Here is a 21044-nt window from a genome sequence, read left to right on the forward strand (position 1 = left end):
GTCTACCCCCATTATGCCCAGCCAGCTCCATCTGATAAGCGCAGCCCCACCACACCCAGCCCTGGCAGGCCTTAGGTGCGCAATTAACCTGGCCCCCAGCCCCCAGGAGCAGGACAGAGGCGGCTTTGTCTGTCCACACCAGAGAAGGCTTGAAAGTAGTGGCCGGCAGGGGACCGGATAGCAGAGAACACTCTCCCCCGTGGTCATCTGGGTCACTGCTCTCATGGCAGAGGCTCAATTTCGACTCCCCAGCAGCTCCCGGCAGCCCTGGGTCCAGGTCATGGCCAGGCCCCCACCACAGCACCGAAGGTGAAGGTTGCTCGCTACTCATGCCTTTGGTAAATATTTACCAGGTGCCGACTGAATGCCAGCATTGTGGTCAGCAAGATAACGGACCTGGAACGGTGTCCACACCCTCGTCTCTGAAAGCGAAGGATGTGCGACCTCACATGACCTAAGGGACTCTGCAGGTGTGACTGAGGATCTTGACACGGGGCGGTCAGGTCATCCCGGAGGACAATGTGGCCCAAAGTCATCACCAGGAACCTTATAAGAGGGAGGCGGGAGGCGGAGAGACAGAAGGTGCTGCCGAGGTGGAAGCAGGGGTCGGAGTGGGGGAGGAAGGCCCGAGGGGCCGAGGCAGCTGGGCGGGTGGAGCAGCCCGGCCCAGGCCCTGACTGCGGGCTCCTGCCCTCCAGAACAGCAAGAATGAATCCGTGCTGCGTTAGGTCCCTCGTGTGTGGAAATGTCCCAGCGGCCACAGGAGACGCATGCAGGGACGAGTGAGCAAGTGCAATTTGCCTTCAAATGCGGCAAGGCTCCCGAGCCATCTCGAGCAGCACCAGTGCTAAGCACCGGTGACTGGACACAGTGTGAACCCATTCCTCCACCTTTCAGAGCTGGCTTCTCCTGGTCTCCCCCACTGGTATTCATCCAGCTCCGGGCTCAGTCTTCCTGGAGCCTTCGACACGCGAGCCCAGCCCGGCGCTCACGGAGCCTGCACTCTGCAGAAGTGGCATCCCCCCAGCGCACACACAGACGCCCATGGCCTGCAGCCACCCGGCCAGGCAGCCTCGTCTCCCCTCAACAGCACAGACGGCAAAGTCACGGGAACGATGCGCACTTTAAACCACAGCCAGGTTTTCACTGCGGGTGGCTCGCCTTCCAGCCACTTTTTTTTTTTTTTTTTTTTTTTTTTTTTTTTTTTTTGAGATGGAGTCTCCCGCCATCACCCAGGCTGGAGTGTAGTGGTGTGATCTCGGCTCACCGCAACCACCTCCTCCCGGGTTCAAGCGATTCTCCTGTCTCAGCCTCCCGAGTAGCTGGGACTACAGGTGCCTGCCACCACGCCCGGCTAATTTTTTGTATTTTCAGTAGAGACGGGGTTTCACTGTGTAAGCCAGGATGGCTCCAGCCACTTCTCTAACTGTAGGAAGATATTTCTGTGCAGACATTTGCTCCTCACTGACTCACATCCTACACCCAGGTGAGCTCGCCCACCTCTAAGCTGTCCGGGTGGGACGTGGGGAACCCTTTGCTCCTGTTCTTAGAGTTCGCAAAGGTGAACACACCAAACAGAAACGTGCCTCCTAGCCGCAGCGGCCTGTAGCCCTAGCCGACACGCGACATGCAGGCCGGGGACAAGCGCCAGAGGCCCTGATTCCCAAACTCCTTAGCTCCCCAGCTGAGGAGCACCCAGCCCTGAATTGTGTCCCCAGAAAGATATGCTCAATTCCTAACTCCCAGGACCCTTGAAAGTGACCTTACTTGAATAGGGTCTTTGCAGATATGATCAGGTTAAGATGAGGTCATCAGCGTGGGCCCTAGTCCAGCGACCGGTGTCCTTACAATTAGAGGGGAACCTGACAGAGACAGCCGCGCACAGAAAGAACGCAGTGTGAAGACGGAGGTGGAGACTGCAGTGACGCATTCATCCATCAAAGACCACCCGGGGCCTCCATAAGCTGGGAGAGGCCAGGAAGCATCCTCCCCTATAGCCTTCGGAAAGAGCACAGCCCTGCAGGGACTTTGGTTTTGAACTTCTGGCCTCCAGAACAGTGAGACAATAGATACTTTTTTTTTTTTTTTTTTTTTTTTTGAAACAGGGTCTCACTGTGTCTCCCAGGCTGGAGTGCAGTGTTGCGATCTCAGCTCACTGCAACCTCCACCACCCCGGTTCAAGCAATTCTCCTGCCTCAGCCTCCCAAGTAGCTAGGATTCCAGGTGCCCACCACCACACCTAGCTAACTTTTATGTTTTGTTTTTTGTGGAGACGGGGTTTCACCCTGTTGATCAGGCTAATCTTTCTGGGTTGTTTTTTTTTTTTTTTGAGATGGACTTTCAGTGACTCTTGTCACCCAGGCTGGAGTATAGCAGTACGATCTTGGCTCACTGCAACCTCCACCTCCCGGTAACATTTCCACACACGAGCGGCTTAAGCAGCATGGATTCATTCTTATTTTTCTGGAGGGCAGACTCCCTGTAGTCAGGGTGTGGGCAGGGCCTCTGCTCTGCCTTCCTCAGTTTCCGGAGGCCACCTGGGTTCAAGTGATTCTCCTGCCTCAGCCTCCCACGTAGCTGGGACCACAGGCGCCAGACATCATGCCCAGCTAATTTTGTATTTTCAGTAGAGATGGAGTTTTACCATGTTGGCCCGACTGGTCTCCAACTCCTAACCTCAGGGGATCTACCTGCCTCAGCCTCCCAAAGTGCTGGGATTACAGAGGCTCGTCTTGAACTTCTGACCTCAAGTGACCTGTCCACCTCATCCACCCAAAGTGCTGGGATGACAGGCATGAGCCGCTGTGCCCGGCTTGAGACAATAGATTTCTGTCATCCTCAGACACTCAGTGTGTGCTGACTGGTTACAGCAGCCTCGGGGAGCTCACAGAAGCCAGATGAGGACTGCAGGGCAAGTGTGAGGACCGTGCTGGGCCCCAGTGCTGCTGCGCTGTGCCTGCACACACCCCACGCAGGACACTAATTCTGTCTATCAAAAAAGCCCCAGCTTTGGGGAAAGAAGAAACTTCATGGAGAACAGGAGACATCTAGCTACATTTACCCACACCCTGATCCCCCAGCATGATTTTAATAGAGAAGTGAGTTGCCTAGAAATGAAATAATACCCCAGCCTTACAAGAACGTACCAGAGACACGGTGGATTTCAAAACCTGGACTCTGTAGAAAAAGCCAAACGTACACGTGTGAGCACGATGGCTCACACCTGTAATCCCAGCACTTTGGGAGGCTGAGGCTGGCGGATCACGAGGTCAGGAGACTAGCCTGGCCAACATGGTGAAACCCTGTCTCTCCTAAAAATACAATAATTAGCCAGACCTGGTGGCGTGCGCCTGTAGTCCCAGCTACTCAGGAGGCTGAGGCAGGAGAAGTGCTTGAACCCAGGAGGCAAAGTTTGCAGTGAGCCAAGAAAGTGCCACTGCACTCCAGCCTGGGTGACAGAGCAAGATTCTGTCTTTAAAAAAAAAGCCAAATGCAAGAGACCTGAGCAGCACCCAGAAGAGAAAACTTGAAGTATCCTGAAGACCCGAAAACCACATTTTCCTAAGAAAGGATTGTGCTTCTGCTTTGAGATTTTAATTATAGGTTATTGTAATGATTTTCATCTTGAATAAGTAACTCTTGGGTTTCGGGACTAATGCAACTTTACTAGGGATACTTGGGGGTGGAGCTTTAATCCTGTAAGTCTCGTGAGCACCGGCCCACCTTCGACCCTACACCGAGCCAACGTCACTCTGCCGCATGAAGACACAGCTCACCACGAACGAGGACCTTATCTGAAAGTGCAGAATTTGCAGGTTGGGATCAATGAGTGGGTGAGCATATCACATGCAGACGGAAACCACACGACTCCGATGAGAGAACCCAAGGTAAAACGCACAGCTGGAGCGACGTCCACATTTTACAATAGAATCGGAGAAGGGCCAGAATTTATTTTTCCCATGAGCACACAGGTGATTATATTTTTACTCCAAATATTTCTCTGTCCTTGAGCCTACACAGAATGTCCCCGGCCCCAGGAGGCCCTCGTAGGGACAGTTGAGGCCCCTGGCCTACGGAGAGGACCCTCACACAGGACAACTGTGATTGTCCCAGCCTAGGGAGTTGGTACAAAGCTCAAAACCAGCAGCACTGATGTGCTCCCAAGTGCCTACTCACCTACCAATTCCCAAACCAAGCTAAGGCCCCAGCTAGGAAGCACCCAAAACCCCAGAAATTCAGGTGGCGCAGGTGTGCGGGGCCCAGGGACAGCCCCCAACTGGCAGGCTTTGAGCTCAGCAATCTGGAAAAGTAAGACTGTTCTCCGCTAGGTGCAGTGGGTGGCTCTTGCCTGTAACCCCAGCACTTTGGGAGGCTGAGGCGGGCAGATCAGGAGGTCAGGAGTTCAAGACCAGCTTGGCCAACATGGTAAAACCCTGTCTCTACTAAAAATACAACACTTAGCCCCCTGTGTTGGCATATGCCTATAATCCCAGCTACTTGGGAGGCTGAGGCAGGAGAATTACTTCAACCTGGGAGGCAGAGGTTGCAGTGAGCCAAGACTGTGCCACTGCACTCCAGCCTGGACAGAGCGAGACTCCGTCGGGGGAAGGTGGGTTGGAGGAAGAAGATTATTCTTGAAGCCCCAGGGTCCTAAAAGCAGGGATCAAGAATAAACTCGACCCTAACAAAGCAGCCCCGGCCCACTGGCACACATGGGCGGGGCGCGCGGGTCTGCCTTTACTCAGACACGAGGTGAGTGCAAGTGACCTGTTGCTGTCCATCTCTAAGACGTTCACCTTGCAGAAAAACCTGCCCTTCCTGTGCTATCAGAGCTGCCACTCAGGAATGTGCCCCATGCGAAGATGACGGCGTTCCTGTGACGACACATCAGCCGCACACAGGGTGGAACAAGATGAGGAAGGGAAGCGCGCCCTGGGAATGCCAGGGGCCGGGAGTCCATGCTCCGGAGCACGGCTGTGACCAGCACAAGGGGAGACCCTCGTAGGAGCTTAGCCGGCGCTCACAAGGCCAGGACAAAGTCAGACGTACCTTGGTGTTCCCTGGGAAGGGACAAAAGGGGACAGGGAAGGGAAGAACACATTCTTGGAAAGTCCCATTCCTTCCAGCTCAGTTCCAGAGGCAGCACAGGCGGCACGCTGACCACAGCACAGAATGAGCGGCAGACCCTGAGGGCATTTTCTCTGGCTTACGTGGGGATGAGGGGGGGCAGCCAGCCCTGTCTCATTTGCACATGGTGCCTGCTGCAGGCTGGTGCCACGCTGGGCTGTGGGCATGTGCTGTTGGGCAGAGGGCGCTGCTGTCTGTATCTAGGACAGAGGAAGAAAGGTGACAATGACAGGCCACCAATGACATAGGGGTGGGGGCTGCAGGGAAGACAGAGGAGCGGGGATAGGGAGGGAACATGCAGGGAAGACCTGAGGAAGGTGTGCTGGGGGCGACAAGCGCGATGGTGAGGGGAGCCAGCGTGTTCCTGAGGGCCAGAGTGACCTGAGCACGGGGAGCCACGGGTGAGGCTAGATCTCTGAGTGCACTTTCTACTGGAGCACCAGTCACCCCAGGAAGGCTTGAACACGGCACCGATGCAACCAACATGTGTTTTACCAGGTATTCTGGGCGCTCCGGGAAGACAGGATCATCAGGGCGGGAGGGGGCCCCACCAAGGTGATAACCTGATGATGGGACAGCAGCAGAGGGAAGAGCTGGGCTGGGGAGGCAGAGTCATCAGGCTATGGCGAGACACTGCGTGTGGGGCTGGGGCTGTGAGCCTCTGGGCTGAGATGAGGGACAGGGAAAGGAAGCAGGATCGGAGCAGGGAGTATCTGGAACTGGTACGGGGACACCCTCCAGGGACCAGAGGCAAGAGGCTGGAGGTCTAGAGCATCTGACTCTCCCAGGGGCAGTTGTGAAACTCACCTCTTGGCTGAGTGCGGTGGCCCACGCCTGTAATCCCAGCACTTTGGGAGGCTGAGTCAGGTGGATCACAAGGTCAGGAGTTCGAGACCAGCCTGACCAACATACTGAAACCTCGTCTCTACTAAAAATACAAAAAACTTAGCTGGGCGTGGTGCTGGGCACCGGCAATCTCAGCTACTTGGGAGGCTAAGGCAGGAGAATCAGGTGAACCAGGGAGGTGGAGGTTGCAGTGAGCAGAGATCACACCACTGCACTCCAACCCGGGTGACAGTGTGAGACTCTATCTCAAAAAAAAAAAAAAAAAAAAAAACCAAAGGAAAGAAAGACAAGAAACCCACCCAGGGGTGCACCCACCTGGGTGTTGACAGAAGAGGATGACAACTGTCCCACCTCCTGGGTTCTCACAGATACCTGGGAAAGGCCGAGTGAGAGCAGAGCCCTGGACTGGTCACCAGTAGAGAGTACTGCCCATTTTATCAAGGAGTGGTCGTGACGGTTTAATTAGGGAGAGGAGGCGAAAGAGCAGCACAGGATTCAAAATCGAGTCCGAAGGCCGGTCCTGATTCGTGAGGTCAGGCTTCTTGCTGGGAAGGAACCGCCTTCTCTCAGCCCCCCAGGTGTGAGGTTAATAGCAGAGAAGCCACTCCCAGCTGCTCCACACCGCCCATCACAATGGCCCTTGATTGACTGATTGACAGAATCTGGCTCTCTCACCAGGCTGGAGTGCAATGACACTATCTCGGCTCACTCCTGCCTCAACCTCCAGAGTAGCTGAGAACATAGGCATGCGCTGCCAGGCCCAGCTAGTTTTTGTATTTTTAGCAGAGACAGGGTTTCGCCATGTTGGCCAGGTTGGTCTTGATTTCCTGATCTGCCCACCTCGGCCTCCCAAAGTGCTCGGATTACAGGCATGAGCCACTGTGCCCGGCCCACACTGCCCCTTTAAACCCAGCGACCAGCAAAGAAGGCGCCTTTTACAAAATGCTGTTAAACAAATGAAGCAAGAGGAAGGATCGGCTAAGCTGGTAAACCCCGCCTGCCGTTCCACCCTCGAGGGCCTGAAGCTGCAGCTCGGAAGCCAGAATGCCCAGGTGTGAATCCCCACCCCGCCCGCTGCAGGGCGGGCAGCAGCGCCCTTGCCTTCGGGACTGGGGCCAGCTCTCTGCCGTGGGACCGGCGGTCCTGTGCACTAGATGTCAAGCGGCGTTCCTGGCCTCATCCCACCAGCACCCCCGCCACTAGCTGTGACAACCAAAAATGTCTTCTGATCTTGTCAAATGTCCCCTGTGGGGGCAAAATCACCCCTAGAGGAGAACCACTGGGCTAGATGCTTTGATGTCTTGTACCTCGGTTTCTCCATTATGAAACAGGGTCACAGAGCTGCCTTGAAAAATGAGAAAATACATGTGGAATAATCTAGAGCAGCGACCAGCACAGCACACACACTAAATATCAGCTATGGTCCAGCCAGGCGCGGTGGCTCACGCCTGTAAGCCCAGCACATTGGGAGGCCAAGGCAGACGAATCTCCTGAGGTCAGGAGTTAGAGACCAGCCTGGCCAACAAGGCGAAACCCTGTCTCTACTAAAAATATGAAAAATTAGCCGGGTGGTGGTGTATGTCTGTAATCCCAGCTACCTAGGAGGCTGAGGCAGGAGAATCGCTTGAACCCGGGAGGCAGAGGTTGCAGTGAGCTGAGATCACACCACTGAACTCCAGCCTGGGCAACAGAGTGAGACTGTCTCAAAACACACCAACACACACACGACCATTAGCTACAGTCCCTGGCATCCCGCGGTCCAGAGACGTGGAAGTGTGTGAACCACACCCAGTGTGGGGGTAGACCAACAAAGGCATAAGGCAGGCACCCAGAAAGCTTCAAGGGAGGCTGTGATCCCTTGGATGAGGTCGGGAAACTTCTAGAACCTTCTCAGAGCAAGAGACAGCTGAAGTGGATTTTGAGGGAAGTTCACGACAGGCAGATGGATAAGGAGACACGTTTCAGATGAAGGGACAGCAGGTGCAGTGGGGAGATGAGACAGGGCCCCGTCTGGACCCACAGGAGCCAAGTCGGAGCCTGACCCACGTCCTCAAGCAATTTAACAAAAAGCAAAACTACAATGTTTACAAAAAGCCCAACGGGCTGGGAACCAAGGAACAGAAGCCTGAGTTTGCCTCTCATGGTTGTTCAACCTCTGCAGAGCGGAGATACTGGGAGGACGTCCCAGGCACATCTAAGATGCCAGGACCTTAAGGCTTCCTGTCCCTGTCCCTTTAGACAATGGGATGGTTGCAGACCCCAACCATAGGCTCAATGCCACGAGCGGCCGGCAGCCCTCTGTTCCCTGCAAAGACCAGGGGCAGCCACGTACACGGGGGCCTCGAACAGAATTCTCTAAGACCGAAATGGATTTCAGAGACGCGGAAGACCTGTCAGTATTTTCTCCAGCATCAGATTCGTTGAGCTTTTCCCAAAATTAATTGCTACTTCCTTCATCCAGCTCCTGCCATCTCCTATCCCGCAACACAGGAAGCCAGGGGCTTCCAGCAGCCGGTTCCAACCTCACAACCGTGAGGCCCCGAGCTCGGCTTACCAGGGAGCAAGTAATAAGACCCCGTGACGACAGCAGCACTTTCATCGTGAATAAATGAGCTCAATTACCTCCGTGCAGAAAAAGAAGCGCTTCAAAGGGAAAGAGGGAGGAAGAGGGAAGGAGTAGAAATAATCAGTCTTAATTAGCCTTATCTCGGAGGGAAATACATATGATAATTTTAGTACCAAAAGAGATTCAAATTAGTCTCATGCCAATCATTACATGTTAGTGGGTCTTATTGGTGATGACAGACTTGGCCGTCCCCCAGTCATTAGAGTTCTAAAAATGACTCTCCTGATGAAAAGGAAACCTGAGAATCTCAGGAGGTGGATTCCCCCACAATGGGTCAGTCATCGCCAGGGGGGATCTGCTGGCCCTGGGATCCCCAGGGGCCTTGGCTGCCCCCACCTAGCGCAGCCCAAGCTTACTGCAGCCTGGACTGGCGGTGCCCGGTCTCAAAGCCATGTGAGACGCCACCCCAGGGCTTCTGACTCATCTGACAAAGCCAGAGGTGGGGGGGTGCTTACAGGGTCCCCTTTACCCATGAAATTAGCCAACGGCATAGATGAACTTGGTCACCCACCAGAATGTGCTGGGGGAGGTCTGGCTGTGCGCGCCGGCCTGGTATACGGTAGGTACTCAATGGACTGAGTAAAGATGGCGCCCTTGCCAACTCCTGGGAGCACAACAGGCTCCTTCCCGGCTATGGCTTCTTCATCTGAAGCAGGAAAGTTGGCGACACACCCCCACCCAGACCACATGGCACATGGCGGGCACTGGCTCATGGGAGGAACACTTACCGTGCTGGCCACTGCTACATCCAAGCAGGTGCTTCAGAGAGGCGGAGTGGCCCACTCAAGGCCACGAGCAGCAAAGGGGAGGAAGGAGACCTTGGGAAGCTGACACAGAACCGGAATCCACTGGAGCCCAGAGCAGGGGAGGACGCCCGGTTCAGGTCTGGTCATAGCTACTCCCTCGTCCCCCGCCCCAGCCCCAACCCCAACCCCAACGCAGGTGTGGGCTGTGGGAGGCGGGGGTCTCGTGCCGCCTCCGCCTGCCTGCCTTGCACACAGCCAAGCCCTGGTATAGCCAGGAATTTAGGATTAGCACTCAGAGACAGCTGGGGGAAGAGCCCCAGACCCAGACAGCACCGACAGCCAGCCACAGACTAGCGAGTGTGGGAACACCAAGGGGCAGGTGACCACGGTGCCTTCGTTCCACCCGCTGTATGACCAGAGTGCCACCGACCTGGGGCGCAGGGCGTCCGAGCCGGGAGCCTCATCGCGTTGGGCTGCCAACACCCGCACTGTGGTGCTTTTCCCTCCTCGGAAGCCAACCTTCCTCTCCCTCTGCTCCCCAGCGCTCTTCCTGCCTGATAAATACCTCCTAATACCTCCAACCCTTGTTATAAGCTTGATAAACTGGTGCTATGTGCTGCTAACGAGCAGCTAACGATGGCTCAGGTGTTTATATTAAAACAGCTTAATCGAGGACACAGTCGATGGAAGCGTCTCAAAGTTACCTCCGGTACGAACCAAATCCCACCTAATCCCAGAGAGCTTTCAAAAAAAAAATAAAAAAAACAGACAGACTATTCACCACCGGGACACTGTCAACTCATTTTCCAAATAAGCCATCATTTTATGGAACAGACGATCAAAGACCAAAGCAAGGTTTGTGGCTGAGATGCAGAGAACGTGTGTTTTTGGATACGTTCAGCTCTCTGGCTGGGTCTTTTTTTTTAAAAAAAATGCACCAATTACTCCAAATGCACTGCTGGCTGCATTTGGAGTAATTCATCTTGGTGATGAGTCAGGAGACATCAGGGAAACAGTGTCTTCAGAGGCGGCGGGATGAGTCACGAAATTTCTACAGTGGCATGAAAAAAAAAAGGGCTTTCAAGACTTAAGTGATTAACGGCTCAATGACTTCCACCCGGTCCCACTGTTTTATGCTAAGCAATTAAGCTTGCAATCTGGAATAAAGTACTTCAACCTGAAAGTCACTTTGTGCATTTAGGTTTTAAGTAGACCTCACCCTGCAACCTTGCTCTGCTGTTCTCCTAAAACAGGGGGTTAAGTCAGGCAGGGGAGGTGAGTGAGCCGTGGGCTACGGTCAGGGAAGTCCCAAGCTGGCTAAGAAAGTGCCGTTGTTAGTGGCTGGGTGGCTCATGCCTGTAATCCCAGCACTTTGGGAGGCCAAGGCGGGCGGATCACCTGAGGTCAGGAGTTCAAGACCAGCCTGACGAACGTGGTGAAACCCTGTCTCTACTAAAAACACAAAAATTAGCCAGGCGTGGTGGCAGGTGCCTGTAATCCCGGCTACTTTGGAGGCTGAGTCGGGAGAATCGCTTGAACCTGGGAGGTGGAGGTTGCAGTGAGCCAAGATTGCGCCACTGCACTCAGCCTGGGCAACAGAGTGAGGCTCCATCTCAGGAGAGAAAAAAACAAAACAAAACAAGTGCCATTGCTGAAATCATCTCATCCGTGGAGCCCACACCTGGGCCCAGTGCCCATCCTCTGATCCTTTTCCCTAGAGGGACGTGGACAGAGGAAACCACCCAAAGCCCTCGGCCATGTGACCCGGAACGCGTGTCCAAAGCCGGGGCCAGCCCGGCCACCCGCAGGCCGCGGGCACCTACCCGTGAAGTCCTCGAAGCACTCGCAGGTGTAGCCGCCCTCGCGGCTGCGGCAGCGGCCGTGGGCACCGCACGGGCTGGAGTAGCAGAGGTCGATCTCCGTCTCGCAGTAGTCCCCGGTGAAGCCGGGCGGGCAGCGGCAGCGCAGGCCGTTGATGGGGTGGATGGGCCGGAAGAGCACGGTGGTGGAGCTGAGGAAGGGCGCCGAGCTGTCGAAGCGCAGCACGGACACGCACTTCATGTAGTTCTCGCAGGGCTCCCGCAGGCAGATGTTGTCGTCGAAGGGCAGCACGCGCTGCGTGGAGACGGCGGTCAGCAGCGTCCGGTTCAGGTAGATCTGCTCCTGCAGGTCCTCGGACGGGAAGAACCGGCCGCGGACGCCGCCGGGCAGCAGCGCCGAGAAGGTCACGTTCAGGATGTTGGCGCTGACGTCGGTGTCGTTCTGCACGTTGAAGACGAAGACGTCCTCCTTGCTGGTGGACAGCACCGCGGCCACCCCCTCCACGAACAGGGCTAGCAGTGGGGACAGGAACTTCTCCTGGGACATGTTTTCCAGGCGGACGGTGATGCTGTTGGTCAGCATGTCGTCCGTGATGATGGTGACACGCAGGGTGCAGAGGGCCGTGACGCTGTGGACGCCATCTGCAGACACAGAGGGAGTCAGGGTCACTCAGACGCCACGGGAGTCGCGGGTCCTACCGGCCCCGTCCCAGGAGCAGCCTCCAGCACGCATGGCAGAGGGGAAGAGAGCCTGGGCATCCCCACTCCCCATTCCCCACCCTCGACCACCCCCTTGACCCTCCCTCCTCCAGGATCCCGACGCCCACCTGGCTTCCTAAAGCACAGCTGCAATCACATCTCTCTTTGACTCCGAAGCCCCCAGAGGGCCCCAAAGTGCTCAGCAGGGCACCCTGACGACCACCGGGATCCAGTCCCTCACTGCCCAAGACTCCTTGCACGCTTTGCTTCAGCCACATGGGGACCTGAAGCCCCCTTTACCTCCTCCGAACCTGTCCCGGCCTCCAGGGACCCCATCCTGCCCAATCCCCCAACAATTCTTCCCCTCTCGCAGCTCTGCTCAAAGTCTGCAGTGCCCGGAAACCCGCCCTGGTCCCACCCAGGGGACACCCCCGTCGACGTGCTGTGCTGAGAGTCCCACTTAGTTTGGCCGCACCCACGCCACTCCACACACCCGGCACACGGGAGGCGCTGAGGAGCACCGAGTTACAAAGACATGCAGCGGCCGCTCAGCCAGCGGTAAACAAACCACCCAGCAAGGTCCTCAGGAGTCTGAGGTCAAGACGATGGCGCACCTGGGTTGCAAAGGCGAGTGCAGCATCCGTTCCAGGTCAGAACGGGATGAGATGTTCAAGGGGCAGGCCATGGGGACCAGTAGCTCTCAGCACAGAGCAGCAGCCCCTGTCCAGGGGCCTTCACCTGCCGCCTCCAGACCTGGGCTCAGATGCGGGGTGGGATTTGCAGAAGAGCCTGCCAAGGCCACGCCCTCCAGGCCTGGCTCGGATTGTGTTCCAGGAGCTCCCCCACCCTGTGAAGCCCCCTGCCTGTGGCCCCCGAGAGAGCTCCCACCCTGGTTTCCATGGAACGTGGGGCCCTTGTGGCCCCTCAGAGTCCTGGGCCTCAGTAACTGCCCTAGTCAGGAGGATAGGAGCCAGGCAGGGAGCCAGAGAGGGCCAGGCCCTCCTCGCTCTCATTCTGGGGACTGTGAGGAAGTGTCCGGAGAGGCCACCTCATCGCCCGGAGCCCGGCACCGTGCCTGACACGGCACAGTGGCGCGTGGAGAGCCTGAGGAGAAGAGCAGCAGGCAGCTCCGCGCCCGGCCCGAGCCTTCCCGGCACCAGGAGGGACTTGGAGTCACGTAATTTGTCTAAACAACAAAGAAACACAACCAGCCACCCCAGAAGCCACAGATGCATCCAGGTGCGGTGGACCCAAGATCCCAAGAGATTCTAACAGAACCCACATCGCCCCCAGTTCACAGGCAAGGATAAACAGAGACACCGAGAAGCCAGATTTCATCACACCAGGTACGCGAGCCTGGCTGGGGGTGCCCAGTTCCACCCCAGGAACGACACCCGACTTGTGCGCTGGGTGCTGTTGTCTCTGCCAGGTGGCACTCAGGACAGTGTGGCAAGCCAGGACTCGGAACACGAAACTAACATGTGTACAACCCCAGTGTGGCGAGGGCACCTCTGGCTCTGGCATAAACCCACAGGCCTTCGGGGCTACACAGTTCTGTTAGCAACTCCCACAGAGCACCTCGGAGCGGGAAGGGGCAGCCAAGAGGGCATCTGCAGCTCACAGAAAGAGGCCGGTGAATGTAAAGAAGAGGAGTAGAGAAAAACACAGATGAGGCTTGGCCAGGTGGCTCACACCTGTAATCCCAGCACTTTAGGAGGCCAAGGCTGGTGAATCACAAGGTCAGGAGTTCAAGACCAGCCTGGACAACATGGTGAAACCCCATCTCTACTAAAAATACAAAAAAATTGGCCGGGCGCTTAGGCTCAAGCCTGTAATCCCAGCACTTTAGGAGGCCGAGGCTGGCGAATCACAAGGTCAGGAGTTCCAAGACCAGCCTGGCCAACATGGTGAAATCTCGTCTCTACTAAAACTACAAAGATTAGCCAGGTATGGTGGTGGGCACCTATCATCCCAGGTACTGAGGAGGCTGAGGCAGAAAATTCCTTAGAACCGGGAGGCGGAGGTTGCAGTGAGCCGAGATCACGCCACTGCACTCCAGCCTGGGCGACAGAGCAAGACTCTGTCTCAATAAAAGAAAAACACAAAGAAGCCCAAAAGGTCTGAGGCAAAGGACATGGTGGGAGATGGCCTCAGGGAGTGTGTTCCCTCCCTCCCCAACCCCAGGTGCTCATGCTCTGAAGGGCGCTTCCACTCCCCTGTCGGGAGCAGGGGGGACCTGAGATTGCTGGATCCTGCAGGAGACACATCCTTCAGTCCCTGGCCCAGGCTGCAAAAGGGCTGGAAGGTCCTGCCGCCTTCTTCCCAATGCCTAGACCCCATACGAGAAAGGGCACACTGGGGAGAAGAAGGCACTGCCATCCAGGGCCCTGGCCGGCAGAAGCCCCAGACCCCAGATACAGCACACCAGGCTGCTGAGGCTTGAGCCACCCCAGGGAGGGCCCAGACACCACAGAGCAGAGACCAGCCCCGCGCTGAGCCTGGCCACACTGTGAGCAGATAACACGACCAGCGCTGGAGGCCACTGGGTTTGGGACGCTTTGCTACACAGCACCAGACAAGGAAGCCAGCACAGTCAACTCGCAGGCCAACCGCTCAGAAACTTACAACACGAACCCTCACTGCCCCGGCAGAAGCAGTCATGCTTTGCTGGGAACTGAACCATGTCTCCTCAAAATTCATGTGTTGAAGTCCTAACCCAAGGGGATAGGTTTTGAAGATGAGGCCTCTGGGAGGTGATGAGGGTTAACAATGAGGTTATGAGGGTGGGGCCCCATGGGGGAGTCACATCCTTGCAGGAAGAGACAGCAGAGAGCTCACTCCTCTCCTCTACATCGGGACACAGCAAGAAGGCACCGTCTACCAGATGGAGAGGCAAAGCCCAGAGGAACCTGGCCACGCTGCCTCCCTGACCTTGGACTTCAGCCTCAAGAACTGTTAAGAAAACAAATGTTTGTTGTTTAAGCCACCCAATCTGTGGGGGTTTTTTGGTTTGTTTTTTTGAGATGGAGTCTTGCTCTGTCACACGATCTCGGCTCACTGCAACCTCCGCCTCCCGGGTACCAGCAATTCTCCTGCCTCAGCCTCCCGAGTAGCTGGGACTACAGGTGCGTGCCACCACGCCCAGCTAATTTTTTATCTTTTCAGTAGAGATAGGGTTTCACCATGTTGGCCAGGATGGTCTTGATCTCTTGACCTTGTGATCCACCGTGCCCAGATGATCTGTGGTATTTTTAAATGGCAACCCTAGCGGACTGACATATATTAATATAATTCAATGAAAATAAATGAACATACTAAGCACGGTGTTAAAGTTAACGTAAGTTAATATAGTATTGCCTCATGCAATGGTCATGAATAACTTTTAATTTGCTACAACCTGTTTATATATTCCTCTGCCAAAAATAAATTGTAAACATTCAGTGACCCTAAGCTTAAGCAATCATCCTTCTGAAAGCCTAAACACACACACACAAAAGACAAAGAAATCACCTCAATGCCGATCAGCTGGGAAATGCATAAACCAATCAGAGGAGCCACACGAAGGAATACTACGCCGCTATTAACATAAGTATGTCTAAAATACGTGCCAATAAAGTGAAAGGGACAGGCACAGTGTGGTTCCCTTTTGTGAGGGGGCTGCTTTACTTATGTATGAAGACATTACATATGTATAGAAAAGTCTGGAAAGATGCTGCAGCGACTCCTAGACAGGACATGAAAGGGTGGGGTAGAAAAGACAGGATCGCCTTCCTACTTTACATCTCGTTTTGTGTTATTCAGATTTCTTACAATTAGCATGTACCATTTGGGTTTCTACAAATGCAATACTTCTTGTAACAAGAGAAAAGGATGAGTCGAGCACACCTATGTTCATAGCAGCGCTGTTCACGAGAGCTAAAAACGTGGATGTGACCTGTGTCCACCGACAGATTAATGGATTTTAAAAAAAATATGGTCTGGCCGGGCGCAGTGGCTCTTGCCTGTAATCCCAGCACTTTGGGAGGCTGAGGTGGGTGGATCACCTGAGGTCAGGAGTTTGAGACCAGCCCGGGCAACATGATGAAACCCCATCTCGACTAAAAATACAAAAATTAGCGAGGTGTGGTGGTATGCGCCTGTAATCTCAGCTACTCAGGAGGCCGAGGCAGGAGAATCGCTTGAACCCAGGAGACAGAGGTTGCAATGAGCCGAGATTGTGCCACGGCACTCCAGCCTGGACGACAGAGCGAGGCTCCTTCTTCCCCCCAAAAAAGAAAAGTCTTGAAAATAGCCTATGACCCATAGGCACTGCTTGGCCATGTACTGAACACCCCTGGGGCCTGCCAGCCTCAGTTTCCCTCCACCATTGTCCTCACGTGGCAGCCAGAGTGGTCTTCCTAAAATAGTGACCTCATCACCCCTCTCCTCTGGGGACCCTCATGGCACCCAGCATAAAATCTACACCCCTCTGTCCTATGGTCTACGTGATGTGGCCCTGTGATCCTGTGACAGCTCTTCCTGCCCCAGTGCCTTTGCACATCTCCTGACTGAAGCACTTACCTCCTTCTCAGACACTGGCTGCACCCCGGGGTTCCTAATGGAGGATCCTCCATGCTGAGCCCCTTACTCCCATCTGCCACATCCCAATTTCAGTTCTCACACAGGGGCAGCAGGGCTCTCTCTTTTTTTTTTTTTTTTTTTTTTTTGGAGACTGAGTCTCATTCTGTGGCCCAGGCTGGAGTGCAATGATGCGATCTCAGCTCACCGCAACGCCCACTTCCTGGGTTCAGGTGATTCTCCTGCCTCAGCCTCCTGAGTAGCTGGGATTACAGACATGTACCACCATGCCCAGGTGATTTTTGTATTTTTAGTAGAGATGAGGTCTCACTATGTCAGCCAGGCTGGTCTTGAACTCCTGACCTCAAGTGATCCACCTGCCTCGGCCTCCCAAAGTGCTGGGATTACAGGCGTGAGCTACCGAGCCCAGCCGAGGGCTCTGATTTTCTTATTTGTTTACATCTGTTTCTTTCCCTGTGAGTCCCTGAGAACCCAGAACCTGTAGGTCTTGTTCCTGCTGCACCCGTCACATCTAGAACAGTTCCTGGCACTCAGAAGCCACTAGATAAACATTTGTGGAAGAAAGGGGAGGGAGGAAGAGGGGAGAGAGGGAGGGAGAGGCAAAGGGGGCAGAGAAGTGTGGTGTCACTTTAACTCCGACATTAACATTTACACAAACAGCCTAAGAGACTCCATTTTGCATGTGAGCTATTTTTTTGTGCCCGTTTGACTTTTTTTTTTTGAAAGGTCCATTACAATAATACAGATAGGATATTGTTTGCTTCCTCGCGGGGGTTGTTATGAAACATGCTTTTATCTTAAACCACACATGGATGTGTTTGTTCTGGCCTGATAACGCAAAGGTCGTACTGATTTTAAGCTAAAAGCCCAGGCCTTCTTGGGGTGCCCTGAGCTCCTCTGACCCCCATAAGAGGGGTGGAGGCTCCAGCCCTGGGCAGCCCAGGAAGGCACAGCACAGAGAAACACCCAGAACAACGAGTCATATTCTAGGGACATCCAACTCCACTCAGGGACAAAACAATGACATAACAGACAGAAAATAGCATTAAATATTAAGACCGTGAAATGCGCTGGAGAACATGACGTGCACCCTGCCATTAATCCTAACATCAATTTCCTTCTAGACCATGGGCCTGCCCAGGGTACCCGGCCACAGTGAATTTACTTTCTCCTTAAGTAGTCTGGGATGGATTTTGAACCAAGTGCATAAGCCTTCAGATACACATATCTAAATGTCACCAATACCGGAATGCTGGGCTAGCACAGCCTAGCCCCACGATGGAACAGGACGCAGCTAAACCACAAAGTAGCACAATTTCCATTTTTCGCAGAGATAGATCAGGACAACATGAGGTCAGGTTACAAGAAATAGGCCAGGCATGGCAGCTCATACCTGTAATCCCAGCACTTTGGGGAGGCCAAGGTGGGCGGATCACCTGAGGTCAGGAGTTCGAGACCAGCCTGGCCAACATGGTGAAACCCTGTCTCTACTAAATTCACAAAAATTAGCTGGGCGTGTGCCTGAAATCCCATCTATTCAGGAGACTGAGGCAGGGGAATCACTTGAACCTGGGAGGCGGAGGTTGCAGTGAGCCAAGATCGCACTACTGCACTCCAGCTGGATGACAGAGTGGGACTCCATCTAAAAAAAATTTAAAAAAAGGAAGGAGTTACTCTTTCACACAAAACAAAAAAGTTTCTACCTGAGTTCAGGATCTATCAGCATCATTGACAGTGGTTCTGTCTGCACTGCTGATTTTGTTTCTTAAAAAACTTATTTTTTTTTTTAATAATTTTTTTTTTTTTAATAAGATAGGGTTTCACCATGATGGTCAGGCTGGACTTGAACTCCTAACCTCACGTGATCCACCCACCTCAGCCTCCCAAAGTGCCAGGATTACAAGTGTGAGCCACCGCGCCTGACCTAAAACTTAATTTTAAAAGTTTTAGATTTACAAAAAAATTACTAATACAGAGAGTTCCCAGAGACTCCACACCCAGGCCCCTATTAGTTATGTTATGACATTAGCATGGTAGGTTTGGGAGTTTTTTGCTTGTTTGTTTTGAGACAGGCTCATTCTGCGCCCAGGCTGGAATGCAGTGACGCCACCGCTACAGCTTGAGACCTGAGCTCCTGGGCTCAAGCGATCCTCCCACCTCAGCCTCCTGAGAAGCCAGGACTAGAGGAACATGCCACCACGCCTGGCTGGGTTTTCTGTTTGTCTTTCCTTTTGGTTTTTTCAGAGCGGAAGTCTTGCAATATTGCCCGGGCTGGTCTCACATTCCTGGCCTCAAGCGATCCTCCCACCTCAGCCTCCTAAAGTGCTGGGATTCACAGGTGTGAGCCCCTGCGCCCGGCCTCAGCATTTGTCATAAGGAATGAGCCGTACTGACACACGATTAACTGAAGCTCGTTCTTTTGCAGATTTTTCTTCATTTCCACCCACCGTCCTCTCCTGTCCCCGGACCCCATGCCACACGCAAATCTCCTGCCCATGGCGGCTTCCAGCCTTCCCTGGGTCTGGGACCTCTACAGTTTTCAGCAGCTGTGGTCTGTGACTTTCAGGTGGCGCTGCCTTTCTGCCTCACACTGTCCTCGGCAGTTTTATTTCTGTGCGTGAGTACAGGTCAGGTTCCCAGTCTGAGATCTTCTTGATGTTGGGAGGCACAGCGCCCGCCTTGCACACTCTCTGCCCACCCTCTAGGCATCCCCCCTCAGGGCTCCACGGTACCTCAAAAATGGTCGAGTGCCATCCCTGCTTTCCTGGAAAGGATGAGTCACCTCACTGTGGCTCAGACGTGGGAAGAAGACAGAACAGATGGCAGAGCGTGAGGCTGGGGCCCGTCCGGCAGCTGCTGCACAAACCTGGGCCACTTCATGGGGAGGAACTTTCTGAGTCTCCATGGAGGATGGAACCTGCCCAGTCCCCCTGACTTTCAGGAAAGACTCTGCAGTCGGATAATGATCATCCGCCATCACATTCCCCATGGTGGGCTCACGCGTTGGACAGTGGGGCAGAGGTCACATCACGGCCTTCAAAAAGCAGGCAGCCCTCGGGGGGTCAGGGGACAGTGCCACAGTTCCGAGACGCGGTGGCAGGTGACTGGCCGCTGTGGATGAAGAACAGTTCGGCCCACGCTGGATGGCTCCAGGAGACGGGAGTGGGTTTTCTAGGAAACATGGAGTTTGCCACACAAAGTGGAGGGGACAGGCCTCTGGGAGCAAGACGCGGGAAAAGCAGCAAGGTCAGCAAGCGGGGGAGGGGCCTCCGCGTGGCTGACAGCAGACATGCATCCTGAAATTCAGGTGCTGGCAGAGCTGATTCCTCCTGGACGCTTGCGGGAGCGTCTGCTCCGGGCCCCTCTCCCAGGGCTGGGGGCCCGCAGTCCTAGGCGTTGGCTGGCTCCCGGACACACCCCTCCGGCCTCTGCCTCTGCCGTCAAGTGGCCAAGGCCCTCTCCGTGTCGTCGCCATGACTCTGTCTTCTGTTCAGGGCACCGGACGCCGGCACAGCCTCATCTCAACGCTTGCGTCACTTAGAGTTGCAAAGAGCTTCTTTCCAAACAACAAGCCACTCCGACGTTCCAGGTGGATGTGAATTTTGGGGAGATACGAGTCAACCTCAGGAATGCAGCGTAGTGGGGAGACACGGGCATGGAGGCAGGGGGTGCGTGGACCTCGAACTGCCACCGGCCTCATGGGCTCTTGATGGGGGGCGGGGGCTGAAGGACAGATGTCCGCAGAGGTGTGGACAGGACCCGTGCACCACGAGGAACCATCCTTGGCCCCTTGACAGGTGAGGCCGCCAAGGCACAAAGAAGCTGGATGTGCCTGGTAAGGTCACTCGGGCTGAGTGGCAGGGCCCAGATTCACCTGAGGCCAACGCCCAGCTGACAGTGGACATGATGGACACAGGGGATGGTCCAAGAGGGCTCTAGTCCTGGCACGGGAGGGTCTGCTGAGGACATGGTGGAGGAAAGGCCAGTTTCTGACCCACTCAGGGCCTTGGGGATGACCCAGTGCGATGGAGCCACAGGCAGCTGGAGACACAGCCAGTGCCGGAGGGAAGCAGGGGCCCACTGGCTCACTGTGAGTCTCCGTCACCAACCCATGCACCACAGCCTGGGGGCTCCTCCCCTCTCCCATCGCCCCTCGAGGCCTGGCTGGGGCAGCCCAGGATGCTCTCGGGATCCAGAGCCATCCCCTGTGGCCAGCTGTGGTCACATCCACAGGGTACTGCTTGCTGTTTGGCCGGTAAGAGACACAGGGCCGGCCGGGCGCGGTGGCTCAAGCCTGTAATCCCAGCACTTTGGGAGGCTGAGGCGGGTGGATCACGAGGTCAGGAGATCGAGACCATCCTAGTCAACATGGTGAAACCCCGTCTCTACAAAAAATACAAAAAATTAGCTGGGCATGGTGGCACGTGCCTGTAATCCCAGCTACTCAGGAGGCTGAAGCAGGAGAATCACTTGAACCTGGGAGGCAGAGTTTCCAGTGAGCGGAGATTATGCCATTGTACTCCAGCCCAGGCAACAGTGCGAGATTCTGTCAAGAAAGGAAGGAAGGAAGGAAGAAAGGAAGGAAGGAAGGAAAGAGAAAGA

The 21044-nt window shown here is 54.8% G+C and overlaps 1 protein-coding gene across 4 annotated transcripts in view; it reads right to left on the bottom strand.

Annotated features, from left to right (window-relative positions):
• Window positions 1–21044, bottom strand: part of CELSR1 (cadherin EGF LAG seven-pass G-type receptor 1) — a 175339-nt gene that overhangs the window by 95391 nt on the left and 58904 nt on the right. For all 4 annotated transcript variants that reach the window (XM_039463280.2, XM_039463281.2, XM_039463279.2 and 1 more), the window contains exon 2: window positions 11169–11807. In XM_039463280.2, coding sequence (XP_039319214.2) covers window positions 11169–11807 — 639 coding nt within the window. The remainder of the gene's footprint in view (window positions 1–11168; window positions 11808–21044) is intronic.

Source organism: Saimiri boliviensis, chromosome 21, assembly GCF_048565385.1.
Source record: "Saimiri boliviensis isolate mSaiBol1 chromosome 21, mSaiBol1.pri, whole genome shotgun sequence".
Lineage (NCBI taxonomy): Eukaryota > Metazoa > Chordata > Mammalia > Primates > Cebidae > Saimiri > Saimiri boliviensis.